The sequence below is a fragment of the Callithrix jacchus genome, chromosome 5, assembly GCF_049354715.1.
Source record: "Callithrix jacchus isolate 240 chromosome 5, calJac240_pri, whole genome shotgun sequence".
Taxonomy (NCBI): Eukaryota; Metazoa; Chordata; class Mammalia; order Primates; family Cebidae; genus Callithrix; species Callithrix jacchus.
The window spans coordinates 2265651-2292491 of NC_133506.1; the positions used below are offsets into that span (position 1 = coordinate 2265651).

The 26841-nt window shown below is 40.5% G+C and overlaps 1 protein-coding gene across 5 annotated transcripts in view; it reads left to right on the forward strand.

The window, feature by feature from the left end:
• Positions 1 to 26841, forward strand: part of RBL1 (RB transcriptional corepressor like 1) — a 90583-nt gene that overhangs the window by 39605 nt on the left and 24137 nt on the right. For all 5 annotated transcript variants that reach the window (XM_054256856.2, XM_035297979.3, XM_035297980.3 and 2 more), the window contains 4 exons: positions 2612 to 2776; positions 8837 to 8969; positions 13431 to 13697; positions 16015 to 16226. In XM_054256856.2, the coding sequence (XP_054112831.1) occupies positions 2612 to 2776; positions 8837 to 8969; positions 13431 to 13697; positions 16015 to 16226 (777 nt within the window). The remainder of the gene's footprint in view (positions 1 to 2611; positions 2777 to 8836; positions 8970 to 13430; positions 13698 to 16014; positions 16227 to 26841) is intronic.

Here is a 26841-nt window from a genome sequence, read left to right on the forward strand (position 1 = left end):
TACAAAAACTAGCTGGGCGTGGTGGTCCACACCTGCAATCCCAGCTATTCAGGTTGAGGCAGGAGAATTGCTTGAACCCAGAGGCGGAGGTTGCAGTGAGCTGAGATTATGCTACTGCACTCCAGCCTGGGCAACAGAGTGAGACTCCATCTCAAAAAAAAATAAAATAAAAAAGGGAGGACCGATCCAAGATGGCCGATCGCTAACATCTCGGGACTGCAGCTCTCAGTGAAGGCACGGAGGACTAGACGACGCCACACTTTCAGACAAATTCTGGTCGCTCACGGAGCAGAAGATCCCCAGTGGAGGAATCACACGGGTCACCAGCGCGACTTTCGTGGCCGGCGCAGCAGTTCCGCCGGCGCCTTGGCGCAGAGTAAACAGGTTCGGAGGACCCACAAGGGCCCCCAGCATGACACCAGAGCCCAGCGCAGCGGCTGTGACAGCACCCCCGCACGGCAGCGCTCGGCGCAGAGTAAACGGGACCAGTTCCCCTTCTGACTGAGGTTTGGAGCCCCGGGAAGGCAGAGTCGCCCACTACGGACACAAGAAGGAAGCCAGACAAGAGAATCCTGGGCAGAAAAGCACCATCAGTTTTAACGCCGCTGCTCTGGCCCTGGGAACTAACAACGTGGACGCCCACTCAAGAGACCTAATCTGAAAGTTGGTAAATTCAAAGACCACAGGAGGATAAACTTACAATGATGGGAAGAAACCAGCATAAAAAAGCTGAGAATACTCAAAGTCAGAACGCCTCTCTCTCTAAAGATGATCACAGTTCCACATCAACAATGGAACAAGGCTTGATGGAGAACGAGCGCATCCCAATGCTAGAATATCGCTTCAGGGAATGGATAATAACAAACTTCGATGAGTTAAAAGAACATGTTGTAGCCAAACGTAAAGAAACTAGGAACTTTGAAAAAAAGTTTGATGAAATCCTATTGAGAATAGACAACTTAGAGAGGAGTATGAGTGAAATAATGGAACTGAAGAATACAATACAGGAACTCTGAGAAGTTTGCACAGGTTTAAACACTCAAATTGTTCAAGCAGAAGAAGGGATATCAGAGGTCAAAGTCCAACTTAATGAAATAAAACGTGAAGAAAAGATTAGAGAAAAAAGGATAAAAAGGAATGAGCAAAGTCTCCAAGAAATGTGGGACTATGTGAAAAGATCAAATTTACGTTTGATAGGTTTACCTGAATGTGACGGAGAGAATGAATCCAAGATGGAAAATACCCTTCAGGAAATTATTCAGGAAAATTTCCTAAACTAGCAAAGCAAGTCAATATTCAACACCAGGTAATACAGAGAACACCACAAAGATATACCTCAAGAAGAGCAACCCCAAGGCCCATAATCGTTAGATTCACTAGGGCTGAAACGAAGGAGAAAATACTAAGGGCAGCCAGAGAGAAAGGTCAGGTTACCCACAAAGGCAAGCCAATCAGACTTACAGCAGATCTCTCAGCAGAAACTCTACAAGCCAGAAGAGAGTGGGGGCCAATATTCAACATCCTCAAAGAACAGAACCTTCAGCCCAGAATTTCATATCCAGCCAAACTGAAGGAAAAATAAAATCTTTTATGAACAAGCAAGAACTCAGAGATTTTATTACCACCAGGCCTGCTTTACAAGAGCTTCTGAAAGAAGCATTACACACAGAAAGAAACAACCAGTATCAGCCCTTCTAAAAATACACCAAAAAGTAAAGAGCACCAACATAAAGAAGAATTTACACCAACGAATGGATAAAACAGCCAGTTAACATCAAATGGCAGTAACCCGAAATTTAAATCCACTAAATCCCCCAATCAAAAGACATAGCCAAAACCCAACGGCATGTTATATCCAGACCTGGTTCACAGGCAAGGATACACAAAGACTCAAAACAAAGGGATGGAGAAAGATTTACCAACCAAATGGAGAGCCAAAATAAATAATAAATAAATAAAAAGCAGGAGTTGCAATTCTTGTATCGGATAAAATAGATTTTAAAGCAACAAAGATATAGTGGTAAAAGGATCAATGCAACAAGAGCTAACAATCCTAACACCCAGATACATAGAGACTTAGACACAATGAGACAGAAAATTAATAAGGATATCAAGGACTCGAACTCAGATCCAGAACAAGTAAACTTAATAAATATTTATAGAACTCTCCAAATACACAAAATAAACATTCTAGTCAATACCATATCACACGTACTCATAGGTTTAAATGACACATTGATTGACCATTATTAATACCCATTTTTTTTTTAAGAATAAAGCAATATTTCCAGTCACTCTCCCTCTTTCTCTTCCTCTTTCTTTCTCTCCTTTACTCATTTTTTTCTTCTTTCCTTCACTCAAAAAAAAAAAAAAAGAAATCAACTTGTAAACCTCTAGATTCAGGTCGGCAATGTCTCTCTCATTGCTTGAATTCCTTCCTTCCCTTCCCTCCCTCCCTCCCTCCCTCCCTCCCCCCTTCCTCCCTTCCTTCATCCCTCCCTTCCTCAAAAAAAAAAAAAAAAGAATAAGGCCACAGCTAGTCCTACATGCAAGTCCAGACTAGAACTGACTGCTTGAAACCACATTATATTCTCAACTTTCTCCTCTGCAGGTTATTGAGGTGGTGATCCGCTCAGAAGAAGGGCTCTCAAGGGACATGGTGAAACACCTGAACAGCATTGAAGAACAGATTTTGGAGAGTTTAGCATGGAGTCACAATTCTGCACTGTGGGAGGCTCTCCAGGTTTCTACAAACAAAGTTCCTACGTGTGAAGAAGTGAGTCTGGGCAAGGCTGATAATCCTGTCATTAAAAAATAACAGCTTTATTGAGAGATAATTCATATACCATACAGTTCACCCATTTTAAGTGTACAGTTCAGTGGCTTTAGTTTATAAATAGATATGTACAGCCATAACCACAGTTTTTTTTGCAAGTAGTATTCCATTGTGTGGATGCTACATTTTATTTATTGATTCATCAGTGGATAAACATTTGAGTTGTTTCCACCTTTTGACTTTTTTTTTTTTTTTTTTTTTTTTTGAGACAGGGTTTTACTCTGTCTCCTAGGCTGGAGTGCAGTGGTGCCATCACGGCTCACTGCAGCCTTGACCTATGAGGCACAAGTGATATTCTCCTCTCTGCTTCCTACACCACCACACCTGGCTAATTTTTGTGGTTTTTGTAGAAATGCGATCTCCCTATGTTGTCCAGGCTAGTTTTGAATTCCTGGGCTCAAGCCATCCTCCCACCTCAGTTTCCCAAAGTGCTGAGATTACATGCATGAGCCACTGTACGTAACCCCCTTTAACTATTATGAATGATGCTGTTGTGAACATTCAGGCACAAGTTTTTGTGTAAACATATGTTTTCATTTTTCTTGGAGTGGAGTTGCAGGTTCATATGGTAACTCTGTTTAAGCTTTTGGGAAACTGTCAGACTGTTTTTTAAAGTGGCTGCACCATTTTATTGTTCCCAGCGACAGTGTAGAAAGATTCCAATTTCTTCATATCCTTGCTAATGCTTGTTATTATCTGCCTTTTTAATTCTAGCCATTCTAGTAGGTGTGAAGTAATATCTCATTGTGCTTTTGTTTTGCATTTCCCTGGTGGCTAATGATGATCAACATCTTTTTATGTGCTTATAAGCTGTTTGCGTGTCTTTGGAGAAATATTCATTCAGATCTTTTGCCCATTTTTTAATTGTCTTTTTATTATTGAGTTATAGAAGTTTTTCATATATTCTAGATACAAATCCCTTGTCAGATAAATGATTTGCAAAACTTTTCTCCCATTTCTAGGTTGTCTTTTCACTTTCTTGATGGTGTCTTTGGAATGCAAAAATTTTTAATTTTGATGGTGTCCAATTTAGATATTTTTTCTTTTGCTTGTGCTTTTTAGTATCATATCTAAGAAACTGTTAAACTTATTTAAAATTTTTCTAATGTCTGTGTAAAGATTGAACACTTTTCATTTGTGGTTTTTAGAATTCAATGAAAAATAGAGGCCAGGCTCGGTGGCTCATGCCTATAATCCCAGCACTTTGAGAGGCCAAGATGAGTGGATTGCCTGAGGTCAAGAGTACGAGATCAGGCTGGCCAACATGGTGAAACCCCTTCTCTATTAAAAATACAAAAAAGTGTCCGGGTTTGGTGATCCCAGCTACTTGGGAGGCTGAGGCAGGAGAATTGCTTGAACCTTGGAAGCAGAGATTGCAGTGAGCTGAGATTGCACCACTGCACTCCAGCCTGGGCAACAGACCAAGACTCTGTCTTAAAAATAAATAAATTAGGAATGATCCAAGATGGCCGATCACTAACATCCCGGGATTGCAGCTCTCAGGGAAGGCGCGGAGAACTAGAGGACGCCACGCTTTCAGACAAATTCAGGTCACTCACGGAGCAAAAGATCCCCCAGTGGAGGAAACACACGGGTGGCCAGCACGACTCTCGTGGCCGGCGCAGCGGTTCCGCCGGCACCTCAGCGCGGCAGCTCTCGGAGCAGAGTAAACAGGTTCGGAGGACCCGCACGGGTCCCCAGCAGGACACCAGAGCCCGGCGCAGCGGCTGTGATGGCACCTCGGTGCGGCAGCGCTTGGCGCAGAGTAAACGGGACCGGTTCCCCTTCTGACCGAGGTTTGGAGCCCTGGGAAGGCAGAGTCGCCCACTACGGACACAAGAAGGAAGCCAGACAGGAGAATCCTGGGCAGAAAAGCACCAGCAGTTTTAACGCCGCTGCTCTGGCCCTGGGAACTAACAACCTGGATGTCCACTCAAGAGACCTAATCTGAAAGTTGGTAATTTCAAGACGACAGGAGGATAAATTTACAATGACGGGAAGAAACCAGCATAAAAAAGCTGAGAATACTCAAAGTCAGAACGCCTCTCCCTCTAAAGATGATCACAGTTCCACATCAACAATGGAACAAGGCTTGATGGAGAACGAGCGCATCCCAATGCTAGAATATCGCTTCAGGGAATGGATAATAACAAACTTTGGTGAGTTAAAAGAATATGTTGTAGCCCAATGTAAAGAAACTAGGAACTTTGAAAAAAGGTTTGATGAAATCCCATTGAGAATAGACAACTTAGAGAGGAGTATGAGTGAATTAATGGAACTGAAGAATACAATACAGGAACTCCAAGAAGTATGCACAGGTTTAAACACTCGAATTGTTCAAGCAGAAGAAGGGATATCAGAGGTCAAAGTCCAACTTAATGAAATAAAACGTGAAGAAAAGATTAGAGAAAAAAGGATAAAAAGGAATGAGCAAAGTCTCCAAGAAATGTGGGACTATGTGAAAAGACCAAATTTACGTTTGATAAGTGTACCTGAATGCGACGGAGAGAATGAATCCAAGATGGAAAATACCCTTCAGGATATTATTCAGGAAAATTTTCCTAAACTAGCAAAGCAGGTCAACATTCAACCTCAGGTAATACAGAGAACACCACAAAGATATTCCTCAAGAAGAGCAACCCCAAGGCACATAATTGTTAGATTCACCAGGGTTGAAACGAAGGAGAAAATACTAAGGGCAGCCAGAGAGAAAGGTCAGGTTACCCACAAAGGCAAGCCTATCAGACTTACTGCAGATCTCTCAGCAGAAACTCTACAAGCCAGAAGAGAGTGGGGGCCAATATTCAACATCCTCAAAGAACAGAACCTTCAGCCCAGAATTTCATATCCAGCCAAACTGAAGGAAAAATAAAATCTTTTATGAACAAGCAAGAACTCAGAGATTTTATTACCACCAGGCCTGCTTTACAAGAGCTTCTGAAAGAAGCATTACACACAGAAAGAAACAACCAGTATTAGCCTTTCTAAAAATACACCAAAAAGTAAAGAGCACCAACATAAAGAAGAATTTACGCCAACCAATGGATAAAACAGCCAGTCAACATCAAATGGCAGTAACCCTAAATTTAAATTGACTGAATTCCCAATCAAAAGACACAGCCAAAACCCAACGGCATGTTACATCCAGACCTGTTTCACATGCAAGGATACACAAAGACTCAAAACAAAGGGATGGAGAAAGATTTACCAACCAAATGGAGAGCCAAAATAAATAATAAATAAATAAAAAGCAGGAGTTGCAATTCTTGTATCGGATAAAATAGATTTTAAAGCAACAAAGATATAGTGGTAAAAGGATCAATGCAACAACAAGAGCTAACGATCCTAACACCCAGATAGGAGACTTAGATTCAGTGAGACAGAAAATTAATAAGGATATCAAGGACTCGAACTCAGATCCAGAACAAGTAAACTTACTAAATATTTATAGAGCTCTCCACTTCAAATACACAAAATATACATTCTTGTCAATACCACATCACACCCACCCATTAGTTTAAATGAAACATTGATTGGCCATTATTAATACCCAATTTTTTTCAAAATAAAGCAATATTTCCATTTACTCTCCCTCTTTCTCTTCCTCTTTCTTCCTCTCCTTTACTTATTTTTTTTTTGATTTTTTTTTTTTTTCTTTTCTTCTCTCAAAAAAAAAGAAATCAACTTGTAAACCTCTAGATCCAGGTCGGCAATGTCTCTTTCATTGCTTGATTTCCTTTCCTCCCCTCCCTCCCTCCCTCCCTCCCCGCTTCCTCCCTTCCTTCCTTCCTTCATCCCTTCCTTCCTCCCTACCGTCCTTATTCCCTTCCTTCCTGCCTTCCTCCCCCCGCCAAAAAAAAAAAACAAAAAACAAACAAACAAAAAAAAAGACACAGCCAAAACCCAACGACATGTTACATCCAGACCTGTTTCATATGCAAGGATACACAAAGACTCAAAACAAAGGGATGGAGAAAGATTTACCAACCAAATGGAGAGCAAAAATAAATAATAAATAAATAAAAAGCAGGAGTTGCAATTCTCGTGTCGGATAAAATAGATTTTAAAGCAACAAAGATATAGTGGTAAAAGGATCAATGCAACAACAAGAGCTAACGATCCTAACACCCAGATAGGAGACTTAGATTCAGAGACAGAAAATTAATAAGGATATCAAGGACTCGAACTCAGATCCGGAACAAGTAAACTTAATAAATATTTATAGAGCTCTCCACTTCAAATACACAAAATATACATTCTTGTCAATACCACATCAAACCTACCCATAAGTTTAAATGAAACATTTATTGGCTATTATTAATACCCAATTTTTTTCAAAATAAAGCAATATTTCCATTTACTCTCCCTCTTTCTCTTCCTCTTTCTTCCTCTCCTTTCCTTATTTTTTTTTTTTCTTTCCTTCTCTCAAAAAAAAAAAAAAAAAGAAATCAACTTGTAAACCTCTAGATCCAGGTCGGCAATGTCTCTCTCATTGCTTGATTTCCTTCCTTCCCTTCCCTCCCTCCCTCCCTCCCTCCCTCCCCGCTTCCTCCCTTCCTTCCTTCCTTCATCCCTTTCTTCCTCCCTACCGTCCTCCTTTCCTCCCTTCCTGCCTTCCTCCCCCCACCCCCCCAAAAAAATTAATTAATTAATTAATTAATTAATTAAAATTAAAAATGTGTGCCCAAAGTTGTAGAAATTACATTTTTAATAGTAGTATCATGTGAGAAATTGAGGGTTTTTTTTCCCTGCTTCTGTTATTCTTTTGTAATTCCTATCTTTTGATTCTTTTATGTTTTGTCTCCTTATGCACTTCCTTAATCTTCCTGAAATTTTCCCTAATCCCAAACTACTAGAACTGTCCAAGGCCAGGAAGAATTGAAAAGAAGATGGCTGGCCGGGCGCGGTGGCTCAAGCCTGTAATCCCAGCACTTTGGGAGGCCGAGGTGGGTGGATCACGAGGTCAAAAGATCGAGACCATCCTGGTCAACATGGTGAAACCCCGTCTCTTCTAAAAATTAGCTGGGCATGGTGGTGCGTGCCTATAATCTCAGCTACTCAGGAGGCTGAGGCAGGAGAATTGCTTGAACCCAGGGGGCGGAGGTTGCGGTGAGCCAAGATTGCGCCATTGTACTCCAACCTGGGTAACAAGAGCGAACTCCATCTCAAAAAAAAAAAAAGAAAAGAAGATGGTTTCTTGAAATCTCTCTTCCATGCTTCTTTGGTCTTTTGCAGAAGACTGTGATTTATTGGGCACTCTTCAGTATTCATCAGTTTATTTCTATTGAAGAACTTTGAACTCCTTCAAGTTAAAAAAAAAACTATGAATTTTAAGAAGCATCAGTATTGAAGCCTTTGCTCTTATAACTTCGTAGTTGTGAAATTTGGCAAATTTCACATTCAGATCCTCAATTTTTGCATCCCTAAATGGAGAATGATACTGCCTACCTCATAGGTTTAGTTCTAGTGGTCAATAACTTACCTATATGAATTATAAGGTTTAAAGAAATGAACTCTCTTTTTTTTTTTTTTACGTTTGTTAACATTATCACTTGAGCACTTTATCCAAGTTGTATTTTGTGAAGACATGAGAAAGGGAAATAAAATATTTTTTAAAAAGTTAAGAAAACATTTTTTTGCCCAGGCACAGTAGCTCACACCTCTAATCCCAGCACTTTGGGAGGCTGAGGTGGGTGGATCACCTGAGGTCAGGAGTTCAAGATCAGCCTGGCCAATGTGATGATACTCTGTCTCTACTAAAAATATAAAAATTAGCTGGGCATGATGGCACACGCCTGTAATCCCAGCTACTTGGAATGCTGAGGCAGGAGAATCACTTGAACCTAGTGGGTAGAGGTTGTAGTGAGCCAAGATCATGCCACTGCACTCCAGCCTGGGTGACAGACTTAGACTGCATCTCAAAAAAAAAGAATTTTTTTTTCTACGTTTTAATCAGTTAGTTTATCTGTATGTAAAGCAGAGGGTTTTTGTTTTCTATAGGTTATATTCCCAAATAACTTTGAAACAGGAAATGGAGGAAATGTACAGAGACATCTTCCCATGATGCCAATGTCTCCTCTAGTGCATCCAAGAGTCAAGGAAGTTCGAACTGACAGTGGGAGTCTTCGAAGAGGTAGGTTCAACATTGGGAGAGTAACAAAAAAGTAACAAAGGTCTTTTTTTTTTTTTTTTGAGAGAAAATTTTAAGTCTTGTGAGTATATTATTCAGAAATCAGATTTCTCTATCAGGATTTGAAAAGGAGCTTGATGCTTGTGCTAGCACCCCTGTGTAGCTCATTGTATACTATATTATACACTATTATATATATTATATACTATAGTGTATACTATATTAATAGAATTTCAAATGTAGTTTATTTAATAAATGTATGTAATCTTTCCTGAATACTAATGGGAAACTGTTTAAATAAGCTAAAATCAGGCATGATGGCATCTTTCTGTAGTCCTAGCTACTCAGGAGGCTGTGGCAGAAGGAATGAGGATTGTGTGCTGGAGCCAAGCCTGGGCAAAATAGTGAGACCCCACTCCCCCATTCCCCCCCAAAAAAAAAGAAAAAAAGAAAGGAAAAAAAAGATAAGTGTATTAATCTGTTCTGGCACTGCTGATAAAGACATAGCTGAAGCTGGGTAATTTATGAAGGAAAGAGGTTTAATTTACTCACAGTTCCAAATGGCTGGGGGGGCCTCATATTTATGGTGGAAGGCAAAGGAAGAGCAAAGGCAAGTCTTCCATGACAGCAGGCAGGAGAGCTTGTGCAGGAGAACTCCCCTTTATAAAACCACCAGATCTCATGAGACTTATTCAATATCTGGAGAACAGCATGGGAAAGACCTGCCCCCATGATTCAATTACCTCCCACGACACATGGGAATTATGGGAACTACAATTTAAGATGAGATTTGGGTGGGGACACAGCCCAAGTATATCACTAAGCTAAATACCTAGTTTTCCAAATTTCCCAAATTTATATTCTTCCTTTGCCTGTGTAGGTCTCGGTAGAAAAACATTTAAAGCAAAACAGAATTCTTATTCTCGGCCCTGATGAAGGGGAGGTTCATTAAGTTCATCTAATAAACTACTTATTTCTACTCTTAAAGTAGTTCATTTTGAGACTTACCAATGGAAAGATTTTAGTTCATTCTTCCTTATTTTCTCTTGTGACGTAGCAAGCTGATGTGTGCATCTTGTGGGTTATACAGCTCTTGGATTTTAAAAAATCAGTTAAAATCTTCTGACCACATAGTATCCCTTAACAAATCTTAGATGAACAAGTATTCAGGTTACATAGTACGATACACCCATTTTTGGAGTCTGTGTGATTGTGTATGTATGTTTGTCTGTCTGCAGTCTTTGCTTTATATGCAATGCAGGATCATAAAAGCGATTGTAGGCCAGGCATAATGGCTTATGCCTGTAATTCCAGCACTTTGGGAGGCCGAGGTGGGGGGATCACCTGAGGTTGGGAGTTCAAGACCAGACTCTCCAACATGGTGAAACTCCATCTCTACTAAAAACATAAAAATTAGCTGGGCATGGTGGTGGACACCTGTAATCCCAGCTACTTGGAAGGCTGAGGCAGGAGAATTGCTTGAACCTAAGAGGTGGAGGTTGCAGTAAGCCAAGATTGCACCACTGCACTCCAGCCTGGGCAACAGAGCAAGACTCCGTCTCAAAAAAAAAAAAAAAAAAGGAGGCTGGCTGTGGTGGCTCACTCCTGTATGCCTATAATCCTAGCACTTTGGGAGGCCAAGGTGGGCGGTTTGCCTGAGCTCAGGAGTTCAAGACCAGCCTGGGCAGCACAGTGAAACCCCATCTTTACTAAAAATACAAAAAATTAGCTGGGCATGGTGGTGCATGCCTATAGTCCCAGCTACTTGGGAGGCTGAGGCAGGACAGTTGCTTGAACCCTGAACCCAGGATGCAGAGGTTGCAGAGAGCCAAGATTGCACCACTGCACCCCAGCCTGGGCAACAGAGTGAGACTCTATCTCCAAAAAAAAAAAAAAGATTGCACAAGATGTGAATACTAAGTAATTTTAATCAGTGGGAATAATTATAATTGTTTTTTTGTTATACCCAAGCAAATTAGAAGGAAAGTGCCATACTCTGTGTTTCAATTGAGAGTCTCAAAAACCTCTCGGCCCTGATGAAGGGGAGGTAAAGTCTTTTATACCCATTTTTAGGGAGGGGAGGAGGAGCCTAGCTGAAGCGGAATTTTACAGAAGCAAAACAAGTAAGTTAGAAGGGGGAGTTGGTTACCAGGAGGTAAATGGTTCTCAAAATTGTTGTTTACTAAGCCGGGGAATCACAATAGCCGGGGGAATTGCCGAGCAGGATGTGGTTACAACGGTTACAAGGTCCTGGGTACAGCATGACCCAGCTGTGCACCCGAAGGGAGACTGGTGGGGAAGGTGAGGCTAAGATGGAGTTGGTCAGGCTCACATTTAAGATGGAGTCTGTTAGGCTCACTTCATTTTGACCTTTACCAATCTTGTCGAAATGTTTAAAAAAAAAAAAGAAAGAAAAACTCTTCTTACTGTCAGTTGTTAAAAATGTTTACAGAAATGAAAAAATAGTAAAAATATTTAGTATACTGTAATTTAAAACTTGGAAATATTGAGAATTCTTTTCTTTTTTTCTTTTTGTCTTTTTTTTTTGAGACAGAGTCTCACACTGTTGCCTAGGCTGTAGTGCAGTGGCACAATCTCAGCTCACTGCAATCTCTGCCTCTTGACTTCAAGCAATTCTCCTGCCTCAGCCTCCCAAGCAGCTGGGATTACAGGCATGCATCACCACGCCCAGCTAATTTTTTTTGCATTTTTGGTAGAGATGGAGTTTTACCATGTTGGCCAGGATGGTCTTGATCTCCTAACCTTGTGATGTGCCTGCCTTGGCATCCCAAAGTACTGGGATTACAGGCTTGAGCAACCATGCCTGGCCTATTTTCTTTTTAAAAAAACTTACCAAAAATAGTTTAAACTGTGCTTGCCACCTTCCTCATATAATTTATAACTGAGTGAGCATTTTTTCTGTACCTTGGCAAATTGTCATGTTTCTTTCTAATTTGGATCAGCTTTTCATTTATATATTCATTACATTCTTATTGAATATCCACCATAGCTTTTCCAGTACTGTGCTAAGAAGAGATCATTTCAAGGGAGTTGCAGCTGCTTTATGGTGTCAACTTGAGTCTTCCATTGAATTGTCACCTTTGAATGTGCCAGATTCAAGGGCTCATGTGGATTTCTTAGTTACAGGGCATTAAGATGGACTCTTGTAAAGGAGTATGGAAACTACTATAGAAATTTCCACTTGTTTACTGAAGACAGGCAGTGGAAGCTACTTTCATAAGCCCAAGAATTATGGAAAGATTTTTATTAAACCATAACTATGTCCCCAGTCATCTCACTAATACAGAGAGTTTCTAAATCATTGCTGGGGATCATTTTAATACCTTTTAAGCATGTTTTGAAAATAGATTACATGACTATCTAATTAATCTAGTGAATGTAAAAATAAATAATGAAGGCCGAGCACAGTGGCTCACACTTGTAATCCCAGCCAAGGCAGGCCGAGGTCAGCAGTTTAAGACCAACCTGGCCAACATGGCAAAACCCCGTCTCTACTAAAAATAGAAAAATTAGCCAGCCATAGTTGCGTGTATCTGTAGTCCCAGCTATCTGGGAGGCTGAGGCAGGATAATCGCTGGAAACCAGGAGGCGGAGGTCACAATAAGCCGAGATTGTGCCACTGCACTCCAGCCTGGACGACAGAGCGAGACTCCATCTCATAAATAAATACGTTTGCTTTAAAAGCATATTATTGACCTACCTGTAAGGTTGAGGGAATAATTGTGGGAAAAGATGTAGGGTTGTAAGGGGCTAGAAAAACCCATGCAGCTAATAGAGGAGGAATGGAAAGCAGATACTGTGAAAGGTAGCACAGGAAGAGAGGCAAAATCCATAATTCTTACTTTATTTTTGATCAACACACTACTGCCAATCCTCAGATTAAGGCAAGATAAGCAGATTTATATCATCTTTACTCATATCTTCTGATGAATTTCTTAAAGATGATTCCATATTTATTAAATCAGAAAGCCACAACTACTGTCTTAAGCTGCTTGGAGTGCAAATATGCACGAAGGGGCAAAATTGCAACTCAAATTACTGATTTTTGCTTTTCTTCCCTTCTTCTTGGGTGCTCTTTACTAGTTAGGATTGGGAGATATTGGACTACTACTAAAATTTAGTGTTTATATCATTCTACCTCTCAACCACTACTTTATACTTAATGTTTTGTTCTTTTAATATAGGCAGAGGTTCAAGAAACCAGGAAGATGAGTGATCATAATTTTCACATTTTATATGTAATGAGTTATTTTATGCCTCTTTCTCCCAGAAGACTTCTTACTCCCATGAGGGCAAAGGCTATGTTATTCATGTCTAGCTAATGCCCAGCATAGTAACTCATTACGAATGAGTAAACCTAATTTATTCAGTGAATGAATAAATCTTAATTTATTATTTTAGAATACATTTCTGTTTTAAATTTATTTATTTATTTATTTTTAGATATGCAACCATTGTCGCCAATTCCTGTCCATGAACGCTACAGTTCTCCTACTGCAGGGAGCGCTAAGAGAAGACTCTTTGGCGAAGACCCCCCAAAGGAAATGCTTATGGACAAGATCATAACAGAAGGAAAAAAATTGAAAATCGCTCCTTCTTCAAGCATTGCCGCTGAAAATATATCAATTTTACCTGGTCAGACTCTTCTAACAATGGCCCCAGGCCCAGTAACAGGAACAGCAGGACATAAAGTTACAGTTCCATTACATGGTAGCATTTTAAGGCATTTGTTTTCTATTTTTTCTGAGTTGGATAAAAATTTAAGAAATGTCTTACTGGATTAGATCACATGGTTTTTCCTAAATAATTTTTTTCTCGAATCTATACTTTTTTTCTTTTTTTAATAGATTTGATTTTTTTTAGAGCAGTTGTATATTCACAGCAAAATTCAGAGGAAGGTACAGGTATTTCTTATATTCCCCCCTTCCCACACCAGAGTGCTACATATGTTGCAGTTGATGAACCCACATTGACACATTACCCAAAGCCCATAGTTTAGGTTAGAGTTCACTCTTGGTGTTGAATAGTTTGATTTTGAGAATGTATAATGACATGTATCTGTCACTATAGCTCCATACAGGGTAGTTTCATTGCCCTATAAATCCTCTGTACCCCACCTTTTCTTTTGTTTTAAATCTATAGTGTTTTTTAAATTTTCAAATTATATAAATTTACTCTTTGTTTATACTTATTTTACTTTTTTTTTTTTTTTATTCTGCGACAGGGTCTTACTCTGTCACCGAGGTTGGAGTGCAGCAGCATGATCTCAGCTCACTGCAACCTCTGCTCCCAGGCTGAAGTGATCCTCCCACCTCAGCCTCCTGAGTAGCTGAGATCACAGGCAAGTGCCTCCACTCCCAGCTAATTTTTGTATTTGTGGTAGAGATGGGGTTTCACCATGTTGCCCAGGTCTCGAACTCCTGAGCTACTTTTTATTTTCTTATCTGGGCTTTCCAATGTGTATGTTTGAACAAAAATTCTGTTTTTTGACTAACATCTAAAGTGCTTAAAAAAATTGTAATGCTTTTTTTGAATAAATTTAAACTATAAGCGCATCACAGGCACATACAAAATAAAGAACAAAATTTGCTTCTTTTCAGTAAATTTAAAGTACGAAAACAAAACAATATTCTTGTTTCAGGGAAGAAATAGAAAATAAGGATTTGTGCAGGGCATGGTAGCTAACACCTGTAATCCCAGCACTTTCAGAGACTGAGGCAAGAGGATCACTTTAGCCCAGGAGTTTGAGACCCAGACTGGGCAACATAGTAATATCCTATCTCAACAAAAAATTAAATTAGCTGGGCATGGTGATGTGTGTCTGTGGTCCCAGCTACTCAGGAGGCTGAGGCAGGAGAATCATAAGCCCAGGAATTTGAGGTTTCAGTGAGCCATGATCGTGCCACTGCACTCCAGTCAGGACAACAGAGCAGAACCTTGTCTCAAAATACATATATATATATTGGGGGAGGCAGGGGCCAGCCATAGTGACTCAAACCTGTAATCCCAGCACTTTGGGAAGGAGGGCAGATCACGTGAGGTCAGGAGTTTTAAACCAGCCTGGCCAACATGGTGAAACCCTGTCTCTACTAAAAATACAAAAAAATTTAGCTGGGTATGATGGTACATGCCTGTAGTCCCAGCTACTTGGGAGGCTGAAGCAGGAGAATTGCTTGAACCTGAGAGGTGGAGGTTCAAGTGAGCCAAGATCATACCACTGTACTCCTATGTGGGCAAAAGAGCAAGGCTCCGTCTCAAAAAAAAAAAAATGCTATCTGACTAAAGCACAAGAGGGTGCAGTGGCTTATGCCTGTAATCCTAGCACTTTGAGAGATTGAGGCAGGCAGATCACTTGAGCTCAGGAGTTCGAGACCAACCTGGGGAACATGGCAAAACTCCGTCTCTTAAAAAAATATATACAAAAAAAACAGGCCGGGCACGGTGGCTCACGCCTATAATCCCAGCACTTTGGGAGGCCAAGGCGGGTGGATCACAAGGTCAAGAGATCGAGACCATCCTTGTCAACAAGGTGAAACCCCGTCTCTACTAAAAATACAAAAATTAGCTGGGCATGGTGGCGTGTGCCTGTAGTCCCAGCTACTCTGGAGGCTGAGGCAGGAGAATTGCTTGAACCCAGGAGGTGGAGGTTGGGGTGAGCCGAGATCATGCCACTGCACTCCAGTCTGGGTAACAACAGCGAAACTCTATCCCAAAAAAAAAAAAAAAAAAAATAGCCAGACATGATGGCTTGCAGCTGTAGTCCCAGCTATTTGAGGGGCTTGAGGTGGGAGGATCACTTGAGCCCAGGAGGTCAAGGCTGCAAAGAGCTGATATGGTGCCACTGCACTTCACCCTGGGTGACCAAGTGAGACCCTGTCTCAATAAGAATTCAGTCATAACCTATAATTACTATTTTGTAGCCTTTTAATACACACAAATGTATGTATATATAATTGACAAACTATATGTAGTTGACAATTTTTCAAGAATATATGCAGATTATTTCTAATAATGTTTATACATTCAGGTGTTGCAAATGATGCTGGAGAGATCATGCTGATACCTATTTCCATGAATACAAATCAAGATTCCAAAGTCAAGAGTCCTGTATCACTTACTGCTCATTCATTAATTGGTGCTTCTCCAAAACAGACCAATCTGACTAAAGCACAAGAGGTACATCCAACTGGAATAAGCAAACCAAAGAGAACTGGGTCCTTAGCACTATTTTACAGAAAGGTATGTGTTTTTATAGCATTTAAAAAGAGTTCATTTAATCAGTGGAAGAAAGATTGAGTAACAGAGACAGACTTTGGTCCCTTTTTTTAAATATACATAACAAATTTTATCATTTTAACCATTTTTAAGTATATAGTTCAATTGTATTAAATACATTCACACTGTTGTGCAACTATTCAGTATTGCTACCATCCATCTCCAGAACTTTTTGTATTCCCATTCTGAAACTCTGTACCCATTTCTCCCTTCCCCCAGCTTCTGGCAACTACTATTCTACTTTCTGTTTCTGTGAATTTGACTACTCTAGGTTCCTCACATGAGTGAAATCATATGGTATTTGTTCTTTTTGTAACTGGCTTAGCATAATGTCATGTGGTTTCATCCATATTATACCTTGTGCCAGAATTTCCTTTCTTTTCAAGGCTGAATAATATTCCATTGTATAAAGAAGAGAAAAAAGAGAACAAAAGAAAAAAGTACTCCATTGTATGAATATACTTTTTTTTAATACCATATTTTGCTTATTCATTCATCTGTTTATGGGCATTTGGGTTGTTTCTACCTTTTGACTATTGTGAATAATGCTGCTGTGAACATTTGTGTACAGATAACTGTTCAGACCAGGTGCAGTAGCTCACGCCTGTAATCCCAGCACTTTATGAGGTTGAGGCAGGAAGATCACTTGAACCCAGGAGTTTGAGACCATGCTGAGCAACATAGTGAGACCTTATCTCTACAAAAATTTAAAATATTTTAAAAAAAAATTAGCCAGGTGTGGTGGCATATTCCTATAGACCTGGCTACTTTGGAGGCTGAAGTAGGAGGATCACGTGAGCCCAGGAGGTTGAGGCTGCAGTGAGTTGAGATCATGCCACTGCACTCCAGCCTGGGCAACAGAACAAGGCCCTGCCTTAAGAAGAAAAAAAAATAGCAACGAATATCTATTCAAGTCTCTGCTTTCAATTCCTTTGGGTATATTCCCAGAAATGGGAGAGTAATTCAGTATTTAATTTTCTGAGGAACCATGATACCATTTTCCACAGTGGCTGGACCATTTTACATTCCTACCAGCAAGGCACAAGTGTTCCACGTTCTTCACATCCTTGCCAATGTTTGGTGTTTTCTGGTTTATTTGTTTTTTTGATAATGGCCATCCAGTGAGTATAAAGACACATCTTATTATAGTTTCAATTTTCATTTCCCTAATGATTAGTGATGTTGAGTATCTTTTCATGTGCTTTTGCCCATCTATATATCTTCATTGTAGAAATGTCTGTTCAAGCCTTTTGCTCATTCTCTAATTACTTTTTTTGGGTTTTGTTGTTGAATTGTAGGAGTTCTTTATGTGTCCTAGATATTAATCCCCTATAAAATATACTATTTACAAATATTTTCTCCCATTATATGGGTTGTCTTTTCATTCTGTTGATAGTGTTCTTGACACATGAAAGTTTTTAATAAAGTCAATTTATTCTTTTTATTTATTGTCTATGCTTTTGGTGTCATATACAAGAAATCATTGCCAAATCCAATATTATGAAACTTTTCCCCTATGTTTTCATCTAAGAATTTTATAGTTTTTGGCTCTTACATTTATTGTGTCTATTATTTATTTATTTATTTATTTTCTGAGATGGAGTCTCACTCTGTCACCTAGGCTGGAATGCAATGCCACGATCTTGGCTCACTGCAACCTCTGCTGCCTGGGTTCAGGCAATTCTCCTGCTTCAGCCTCCTGAGTAGCTGGGATTACAGGCACCTGCCACCGTGCCCAGCTAATTTTTGTAGTTTTAGTAGAGATGAGGTTTCCGCATCTTGGCCAGGCTGTTCTTGAACTCCTGACTTAGTGATCCAACCACCTCGGCCTCCCAAAGTGCTGGGATTACAGGTGTGAACCACCGTGCTTGGCCTATTATAGCTATTTTTTTTTTTTTTGAGACAGTATCTCACTTTGTCACCCAGGCTAGAGTGCAGTGGCACAATCACAGCTCACTGCAGCTTCCACCTCCCGTGTTCAAATGATCTTCCCACCTCAACCCCCCTACGTAGCTAAGACTACAGGCATGTGCCACCATGCCTGGCTAGTTTTTTGTTTTGTTTTGTTTTTTGGGGTTTTTTTTGAGATGGAGTCTCACTCTGTCACCCAGACTGGAGTGCAGTGGTGTGATCCCAGCTCACTGCAACCTCCACCTCTCCGGTTCAAACAATTCTCCTGTCTCAGCCTCCCAAGTAGCTGGGACTAGAGGCTCATGTCACCACGCCTGGCTAATTTTTGTATTTTTAGTAGAGATGGAGTTTCACCATACTGGTCAGGCTGGTTTCAAACTACTGACCTCAGGTGATACACCCGCCTTGGCCTCCCAAAGTGCTGGGATTACAGGTGTGAGCTACCGTGCCCAGCCTATTTTTGCATTTTTTTGTAGAGACAGGTTTCATCATGTTGCTCAGGCTGGTCTGGAACTCATGAGTTTAAGCGATCTGCCCGTCTCAGCCTCCCAAAGTGCTGGAATTATCACCGTGAGCCACCACGCCCAGCCCATTTTAATTTTTGAATATGGTGTTAGATAAGGATCTAAAGTCATTCTTTTGCACATGAATATCAACTTTTCCCAGCACCATTTGTTGAAAAGACTGTCCTCATTGAATGAGCTTAGAATCCTTGTTGAACAGTCACTTGATCATAGACATGGGGGTTTAATTCTGGGCTCTGTATTCTATTCATTGGCCTATATGTGTGTCGGTATTCAGCGCTACACTGTTTTGATAACCATAGCTTTGTATCATAAGTTTTAAAAGCAGGAGGTGTCCTGTAATCCCAGCACTTTGGGAGGCTGAGGCGGGTGGATCATGAGGTCAAGAGATCGAGACCATCCTGGTCAACATGGTGAAACCCTGTCTCTACTAAAAATAAAAGAAAAAAAAATTAGCTGGGCATGGTGGCGTGAGCCTGTAATCCCAGCTACTCAGGAGGCTGAGGCAGGAGAATTGCCTGAACCCAGAAGGTGGAGGTTGCGGTGAGCCGAGATCGCACCATTGCACTCCAGCCTGGGTAACAAGAGCAAAACTCCGTCTCAAAAAAAGAAAAAAAAAAATCAGGAGGTGTGAGACCTCCAACTTTGTTTTTCTTTATTAAGATTGTTTTGGCTATTCAGGATTTCTTGACTGTCCATATGAATTTTAGGATGGGTTTTTCTCTTTCTGCAAACACATTGTTGGAATTTTGATAGAGATTGCATTGAATATAGAGATTGCATTGGCCAGTGTTGACGTCTTAAGAATATTAAGTCTTCCAGTCCATGACCATAAGATGTCTTTTCGTTCATTTGTGTCTTCTTTAATTTCTTTCAGCAATATTTTGTAGTTTTCAGTATATGTCTTTTGTAAGACAAGTCCTTGCTTAAGATTATTCCTAAGTATTATATTATTTTTGATGCTATCGTAAGTGGAATTGTTTTCTTAATTTCATTTTTTAGATTGTTCATTAATATAAAAGAACACAAGTGGTGGTGGTGGTGTATTGATTTTTTTATTTTGCAGCTTTGCTGATTTATTTATTAGTTCTATTAGTTTTTATGGATTCTTTAGGTTGTTTGGGTTTTCCATATATAAGATCATGTCATCTGTGAACAAAGATAATTTTACTTCTTTTTTTTTGAGACGGAGTTTTGCTCTTGCCCAGGCTGGAATGCAATGGTGCAATCTTGGCTCACCGCAACCTCCGCCTCCTGGGTTCAAGCAATTCTCCTCCCTCAGCCTCCCGAGTAGCTGGGACTACAGGCACACGCCACCATGCCCAGCCAATTTTTGTATTTTTAGTAGAGACGGGGTTTCACCTTGTTGACCAGGATGGTCTCCATCTCTTGACCTCATGATCCACCCGCCTCGGCCTCCCAAAGTGCTGGGATTATAGGCGTGAGCCACTGCACCCAGCCTAGATAATTTTACTTCTTTCTTTCCAATTTGGATTTCTCTTTCTGCCTAATTGCTCTGGCTAGGATTTCCAGTTCTATGTTGAATAAAATTGGTGAAAGCAAACATCCTTGTCTTACTCCTGATCTTAGAGGAACAGCTTTCAGGTTTTCAGTTTTTGAGTATGATGTTAGCTATGGGTTTTTTATATAGTTGACCCTTGAACAACATGTTTTTGCACTGTACAAATCCACTTATATACAGATGTTATTAAGCGAACAAAGCATGAAAATACAATATTTGAGAAATGTGAAACCTGTGTATACAGAGGGCCAACCTTGTTTTTTTGTTTTTTTGTTTTTTTGTTTTGCAGGGAGATGGACTCTTGCTCTGTTATCCAGGCTGGAGTGCAGTGGCACAAACTCGGCTCACTGCAACCTCCCCCTCCCAGGTTCAAGCAAGTCTTCTGCCTCAGGCTCCTGAGTAGCTGGAATTACAAATGCAGACCACCATGCCCAGCTAATTTTTGTGTTTTAGTAGAGACAGAGTTTTACCAGATTAATCAGGCTGGTCTCTTGAACTCCTGACCTTAGGCGATCCTCCCTCCTTGTCCTCCCAAAGTGCTGGAATTGCAGGGGTTAGCCACTGCACCTGGCCAAGGGCCAACTTTTTGTACATGGGGGTTCCACAGGGCCAAATGCAGGACTTGAGTATGCACAGATTCAAGTATATGCAGAGGCTGCTGGAACAAATCTCCTATGTATGCCAAAGGATGACTGTATCTCCTTTATTATGTTTAGGTAGTTTCCTTCTCTTCCTAGCTTGTTAAGTAGTATTATTATAAAAGGGTGTTAAATTTTGTCGAATGCTTTCTCTGTATTGAAATGATTATATAGCCTTTTTCCCTTTGTTCTGATAATATGGTGTGTTACACAGATAGATTTCCTAATGTTAAATTATCATTGTCTTCTAAGAATAAATTCTACTTCGTCATGGTGTGTATCCTCTTCATATGCTGTTGAATTTGTTTTGCTAGTATTTAGTTGAGGAGTTTTGCACCAGTATTCATAAAATACAGTGTTCTGTATTTTTTTCTTATGCTTTCTTTGTCTGGCTTTGCTATCAAGTAATGTACCTTTAGCCATTTAAAAAATATATTTGGTCTGGGCATAGTGGCTCACTCCTGTAATCCCAGCACTTTGGGAGGCCAAGGTGGGCAGATCATCAGGTCAAGAGATCGAGACCATCCTGGCCAACATGGTGAAACCCCCGTCTCTACTAAAAATACAAAAAAATTAGCTGGGCATGGTGACACCTGCCTGTAGTCCCAGCTACTGGGACAGCTGAGGCAGAAGAATCGCTTGAACCTGGGAGGCAGAGGTTGCAGTGAGCCGAGATCCACCACTGCCTTCCAGCCTGGCGACAGAGCAAGACTCCATCTCAAAAAAAAAAAATACATTTGACCTCTCAAGAGAGCATCATGATCTTGGTAAGCTATGTTTAGACTCAGGCTCACAGGATTTGATTTTGTTTTCAGATCTAACTTAGTTTTTTGCCAGCTTGTATTCTTCTATAACTTTAAGTAGTTGGCCAGCCTCTGGAAGTTACTGAAACTCCATTGTGTTATGTTGCTGTAGAATAGAGTTCACTGTGGGACAAATACATCTTGGATCCCATGGATGAATTAGCAAAGACTCATTCTAAAGATTAGTGGGATACTATGGGAAGGCTACATTTTTTTAATTGTTTTTTTATTTTTAGAGACAAGGTCTTGCTCTGTCACTCAAGCTATAGTACAGTGGCATGATCATGGCTCACTGTAACCTCGACCTCCTGGGCTCAAGTGATCCTCCCTCTTTGACCTCCCAAAGCACTGGGATTACTGGTGTGAGTCACCATACCAAACCCATAATTTATTTATTTTTGGTTTTGTTTTTTTTTTTTGAGAGAGAGTCTTACTCTGTCACCCAGGCTGGAGTGCAGTGTCCCAATCTTGGCTCATTGCAGCCTCTGTCTCCCAGGTTCAAACAATTCACCTGCCTCACCCTCCCAGCTGGGACGACAGGTGTGCACCACCACACTTGGCTAATTTTTGTATTTTTTGTAGAAATGTGGTTTCACCATGTTGGCCAGCCTGGTCTCAAACTCCTGACCTCAGATGATCCGCCCACCACGGCCTCCCAAAGTGCTGGGATTACAGGTGTGAGCCACCATGCTCAGCTGTGACCCATAATTTTTATTATAAATCTAGGCCAGTTATGGTGGCTCATCCCTTTAATTTTAATACTTTCAGAGGCCAAGGCAAGAAGGTCTCTTGAGGCTTGTAATTCCAAAGCAGCCTGTGGGTATCATAGCGAGACCCAGTCTTTACCAAATAATTAAAAAATTAGCCGGGCTTGGTGGCACATGCCTGTGCCATACCTACTCTGGAAGCTGAAGTGGGAGGATCACATGAACCCATGAATTCGAGGCTATAGTGAGCTAAGAAAATGCTACTACACTCCAGCCTGAGCAACAGAGTAGACCCTATCTCCAAAAATAAAATTTAGTGTGTTACCTTTTAAATTAGCAATATGACCAGTTCTTATTATAATGCCTAAATTATTTTGATATTAATGAAAAGGATCTAAAAGGTTGACCTTAGACATAACTTCAACTTGTCCTATCTCTTACAAGCACATTTTGATCATCAGCTTCTAATAAGATAGACATATTAATCAGATATTTATAACCAAACATGACTGCAATGCATCCCACAACTAGATGGTTGGCTAGCCCATTCTGTTGCCCACGTTGAAGTAGAGTGGCTATTCATAAGCACAGTTATTGCATGCTACAGCCCCAAACTCCTTGGCTCAAGTGATCCTCCTTCCTTACCCTCTGAGTAGCTGGGACTATAGGCAAATTTAAGTGTATTTCTCTCCTAATTGTTCTTTTAGTGTTTTTGAGACAGGGTCTTGCTCTATCGTTCGGACTAGAGTTCAGAGGCACAATCATAGCTCACCGCAGTCTACTTCCCAGGCTCAAGAGATCCTCCTGCCTCATGAGTAGTAGGATCACAGGCGTGTACCACCCCACCTACCCAGCTAATTTTTTATTTTTTGTAAACACGAAGTCTCGCTGTGTTTCCCAGGCTCATCTCAAACTCCTGGGCTCAAATGATTCTCACACTTCAGCCTCCCAAAGTTCTGGGATTACAGGTGTGAGCCACCATGCCCAGCCAATTATTCTTGTAATAATTTTTTATGTGTCCTTTTTTCTCCATGCTAAATAAATCTTCCATAATTTATGCTTCAATCATGTTTTTCTCCATTCTTTTGTCACTTATTGTCATGGAAAGTCTCAGCCCACACTCTGAATTAGATAGTTTGTTTTTTTGGGTTTTTTTGTGAGACAGAGTCTCAGTCACCAAGGCTGAAGTGCATTGCATTATCTTGGCTCACTACAACTTCCCCCACCTGGGTTCAAGTGATTCTCCTGCCTCAGCCTTCCTAGTAGCTGGGATTTCAGGCATGTGCCATCATGCCTACCTAATTTGTATATTTTTTAGTAGAGACAGTGTTAGCCAGTGTTGGCCAGGCTGGTCTCAAACTGCTGACCTCAAATGATCTGCCTGCCTCAGCCTCCCAAAGTGCTGGGATTACAGGCATGAGCCACCGTGCCTGGCCTAGATCATTTTTTAGTAAGATAAAATGTGAGGATTATTTTTTATGTTTTTATTCAAATCCTGTTTCTTTCACAGTACCTCTAATGTGTTTTCTGACCTTGGGCATAGCGATCATCTATTTATTTCTTATATTATGATTTAGCTGTTTGAAAATAATAGTAGCTTAAATAAGAAAAGAATTTATCTTTCACATAAAGTCTGTATAAGTAGTGTGGGACTACTATAGTTATCACTATCATTAAGAACACAGGTCCCTTCAAGGCTTTTTTGGCCATTCTCAACATAAGATTTCTAACTCAATTCATCATGACTGCTTCCCTTCCAGATACCATATCTGCATTCTAGCCCGCAGGAAGAAAAAGAGCATGCCTCCTCACATTCAGAACTGTCCTAGAAGTTACATACACCAGTGCTGTTTATTTTCCATTAAGTAGTCATATAGCCACTTCTAGAATTTGGTGGGGTTTTTTTCCTTTTTGGAGACAGTGTCTTACTCTGTCACCCAAGCTGGGGTGCAGTGGCAAGATCATGGCTTACTGCAGCCTCAACCTTCCAGGCTCTAGCGATCCTCCCATATCCACCTTCCTGAGTAGCTGGGACTATAATAGGCACAGGCTACCACGCCCAGCTAATTTTTAAATTTTTTGTAGAAAAGGGGTTTTGCTAAGTTGCTTAGGCTGGTTTGAAACTCCAAGGCTCAAGCAGTCTATCCACGTCACCCTCCCAAGCTGCGGGGATTACAGGTATGAGCCACCATGCCCAGCCAGAATTTTCAAGGGGGCAAATATAGCCTTTATTACAGGAAGCTGGGTGTAAATGTCAAGGGTTCTGTTAATGCTGAAAAGGAGGCAGAAACTGGAAATCAACTTATATTTATAGCTTCTACAACCATTCTTTGTCTTCTGTTCCTTTCAATTATAGCTCATTTATTTTCATTACATTGTGGATTTTGGAGCAGCTGATTATCCAAGAAATTTTATCTTGTAGGGAAACCCCTTCTTTGAATGAAATAGTCTCCAGAAGTATAAACAAAACGTAAAAGCAGGGCTGCTTTGATTGGCAGGTAAGATGGTTAAGAGAGAGCCTTGCTCTTTTCATCACTTTTACTGGCTTCTCTCCTCTGTCCCTCCACCCCTTCCTACGCCTAAGGACTGTTTAAAAAACAGAACTTGAAACTATAGGCCCAGCGCAGTGGCTCACAACAGTAATCCCAGCACTTTGGGAAGCCAAAGCAGGCAGATTGCCTGAGGTCAGGAGTTCAAGACCAGTCTGGCCAACATGGTGAAACCTTGTCTCTACTAAAAATAGAAAAAAAATTAGCCAGGCGTGGTGGCATGTGCCTGTAATCCCAGCTATTCGGGAGGTTGAGGCAGGAGAATCTCTTGAACCAGGGAGGCGGAGGTTGCAATGAGCCAAGATCATGCCACTGCACTCCAGCCTGAACAGAAGAGTGAGACTTTGACTCAAAAAAAGAGAAAATACAGTGGTTTCTCCATTCACTTCCCATTTTTAATTTTCAAAATAGTAAATTTCTGCTTTGATAATTAATCTAAGTTTGACAGAAATAAGGCTTTTTTTTGGTGAATTCTTTACTTTGAATGTTGTTTTAGAATCTAATGTACTTTTCCTTTCATTTAAATATAACCTACTCCATATAGATTAGAAGCTAGAAAATACTGTAAAAGGAACTGAAATGTCTGAATCTATAATAAATTCAAAACCATTCATTGAATAAATTATAATGATTATCTGTGCTGAACTCAGTGTGATGCTGGTGTTCTATGCCTAAATAGAATTGACTGAATTTTTTGTTAGACTCAAAAGCCTTCCCAGCATACATGTATCTGTAAGCATTGGATCAGCTCTATAAGAGACACTTTACCAAGTGTTAGTTAATTACATATTTTTAAAATTCTTCTAGCCAGGACTATATCTCCTATTTTCTCCTGTTATGAATCTGGAGTTCTAGCTCTTTCCCTCTGCTCTGACCCTACCATTTCCTCAGCATGGCTGAGGAAACAAGGGGAGAGGATGCAGAAAATTGTCTGCTATAAAATAAATCACTGGCAACTTTGGAGTCCACTATTTGTCTTTCTTTATATTAGATTACTGAGCATCTTAAATTAATTTTTAAGCTCAGTTTGTGGGTGTTTTTCTGCCAAAGATAATTTTCTGTAAGGGGTAACTTCTTTCTCTCTTTTTTTCCCTCTGGACATTTAAAGACATAGTTTGGGCTGGACACAGTGGCTCATACCTGTAATCCCAGCACTTTGGGAGGCCAAGGTGGGTAGATCCTCTGAGTTCAGGAGTTTGAGACCACCGTGGGCAACATGGTGAAACCCCGTCTCTACTGAAACACGCACAAAAAAAAGCCAGGCATAGTGGCATGTGTCTGTAGTCCCAGCTACCTGGCAGGCTGAGACACGAGAATCAGTTGAGCCTGGGGGGCAGAGGTTGCAGTGAGCCAAGATCGTGCCACTGCACTCCAGCTTACCAACTTAGACTACAGAATGAGACCCCTGTCTCAAAAAAAATAAGAAAAATTTGAATAGAATAGTCTTGTTTAGGAATATCACACCAGGGTTATCACTTCTTAAAATAACAAAACAATCCTGCAGGATCTTAGGGCCATTTGCATTAGTATCAGTTCATATAAAGAATATATATAAAAGGCTCAGGGAATTGAACTGAACTTACTTTGACATGCTTAAAAAAAAACTTTGTATCTTATTTATTTTAACATTCCTATTTTGTTCCCATTGTGTTCATAAAAACAGTGTAGAATATAGGAGCAATTTTTTAAATGGTTTTGCTTTCTGACTCTTTTGGAGTCAGACATTTATTATTTGGCATGTTAGGCTTCGTAGGAATTTTACCTGAACCCAAAGAGAATAGACAGACTTCTGAGCTTTGAAAAATTCAGCCAGGCGCTGTGGCTCACACCTGTAATCCCAGCACTTTGGGAGGCCAAGGTGGATGGATTACTTGACGTCAAGAGTTCAAGACCAGCCTGGCCAACATGGTGACACCCTGTCTCTA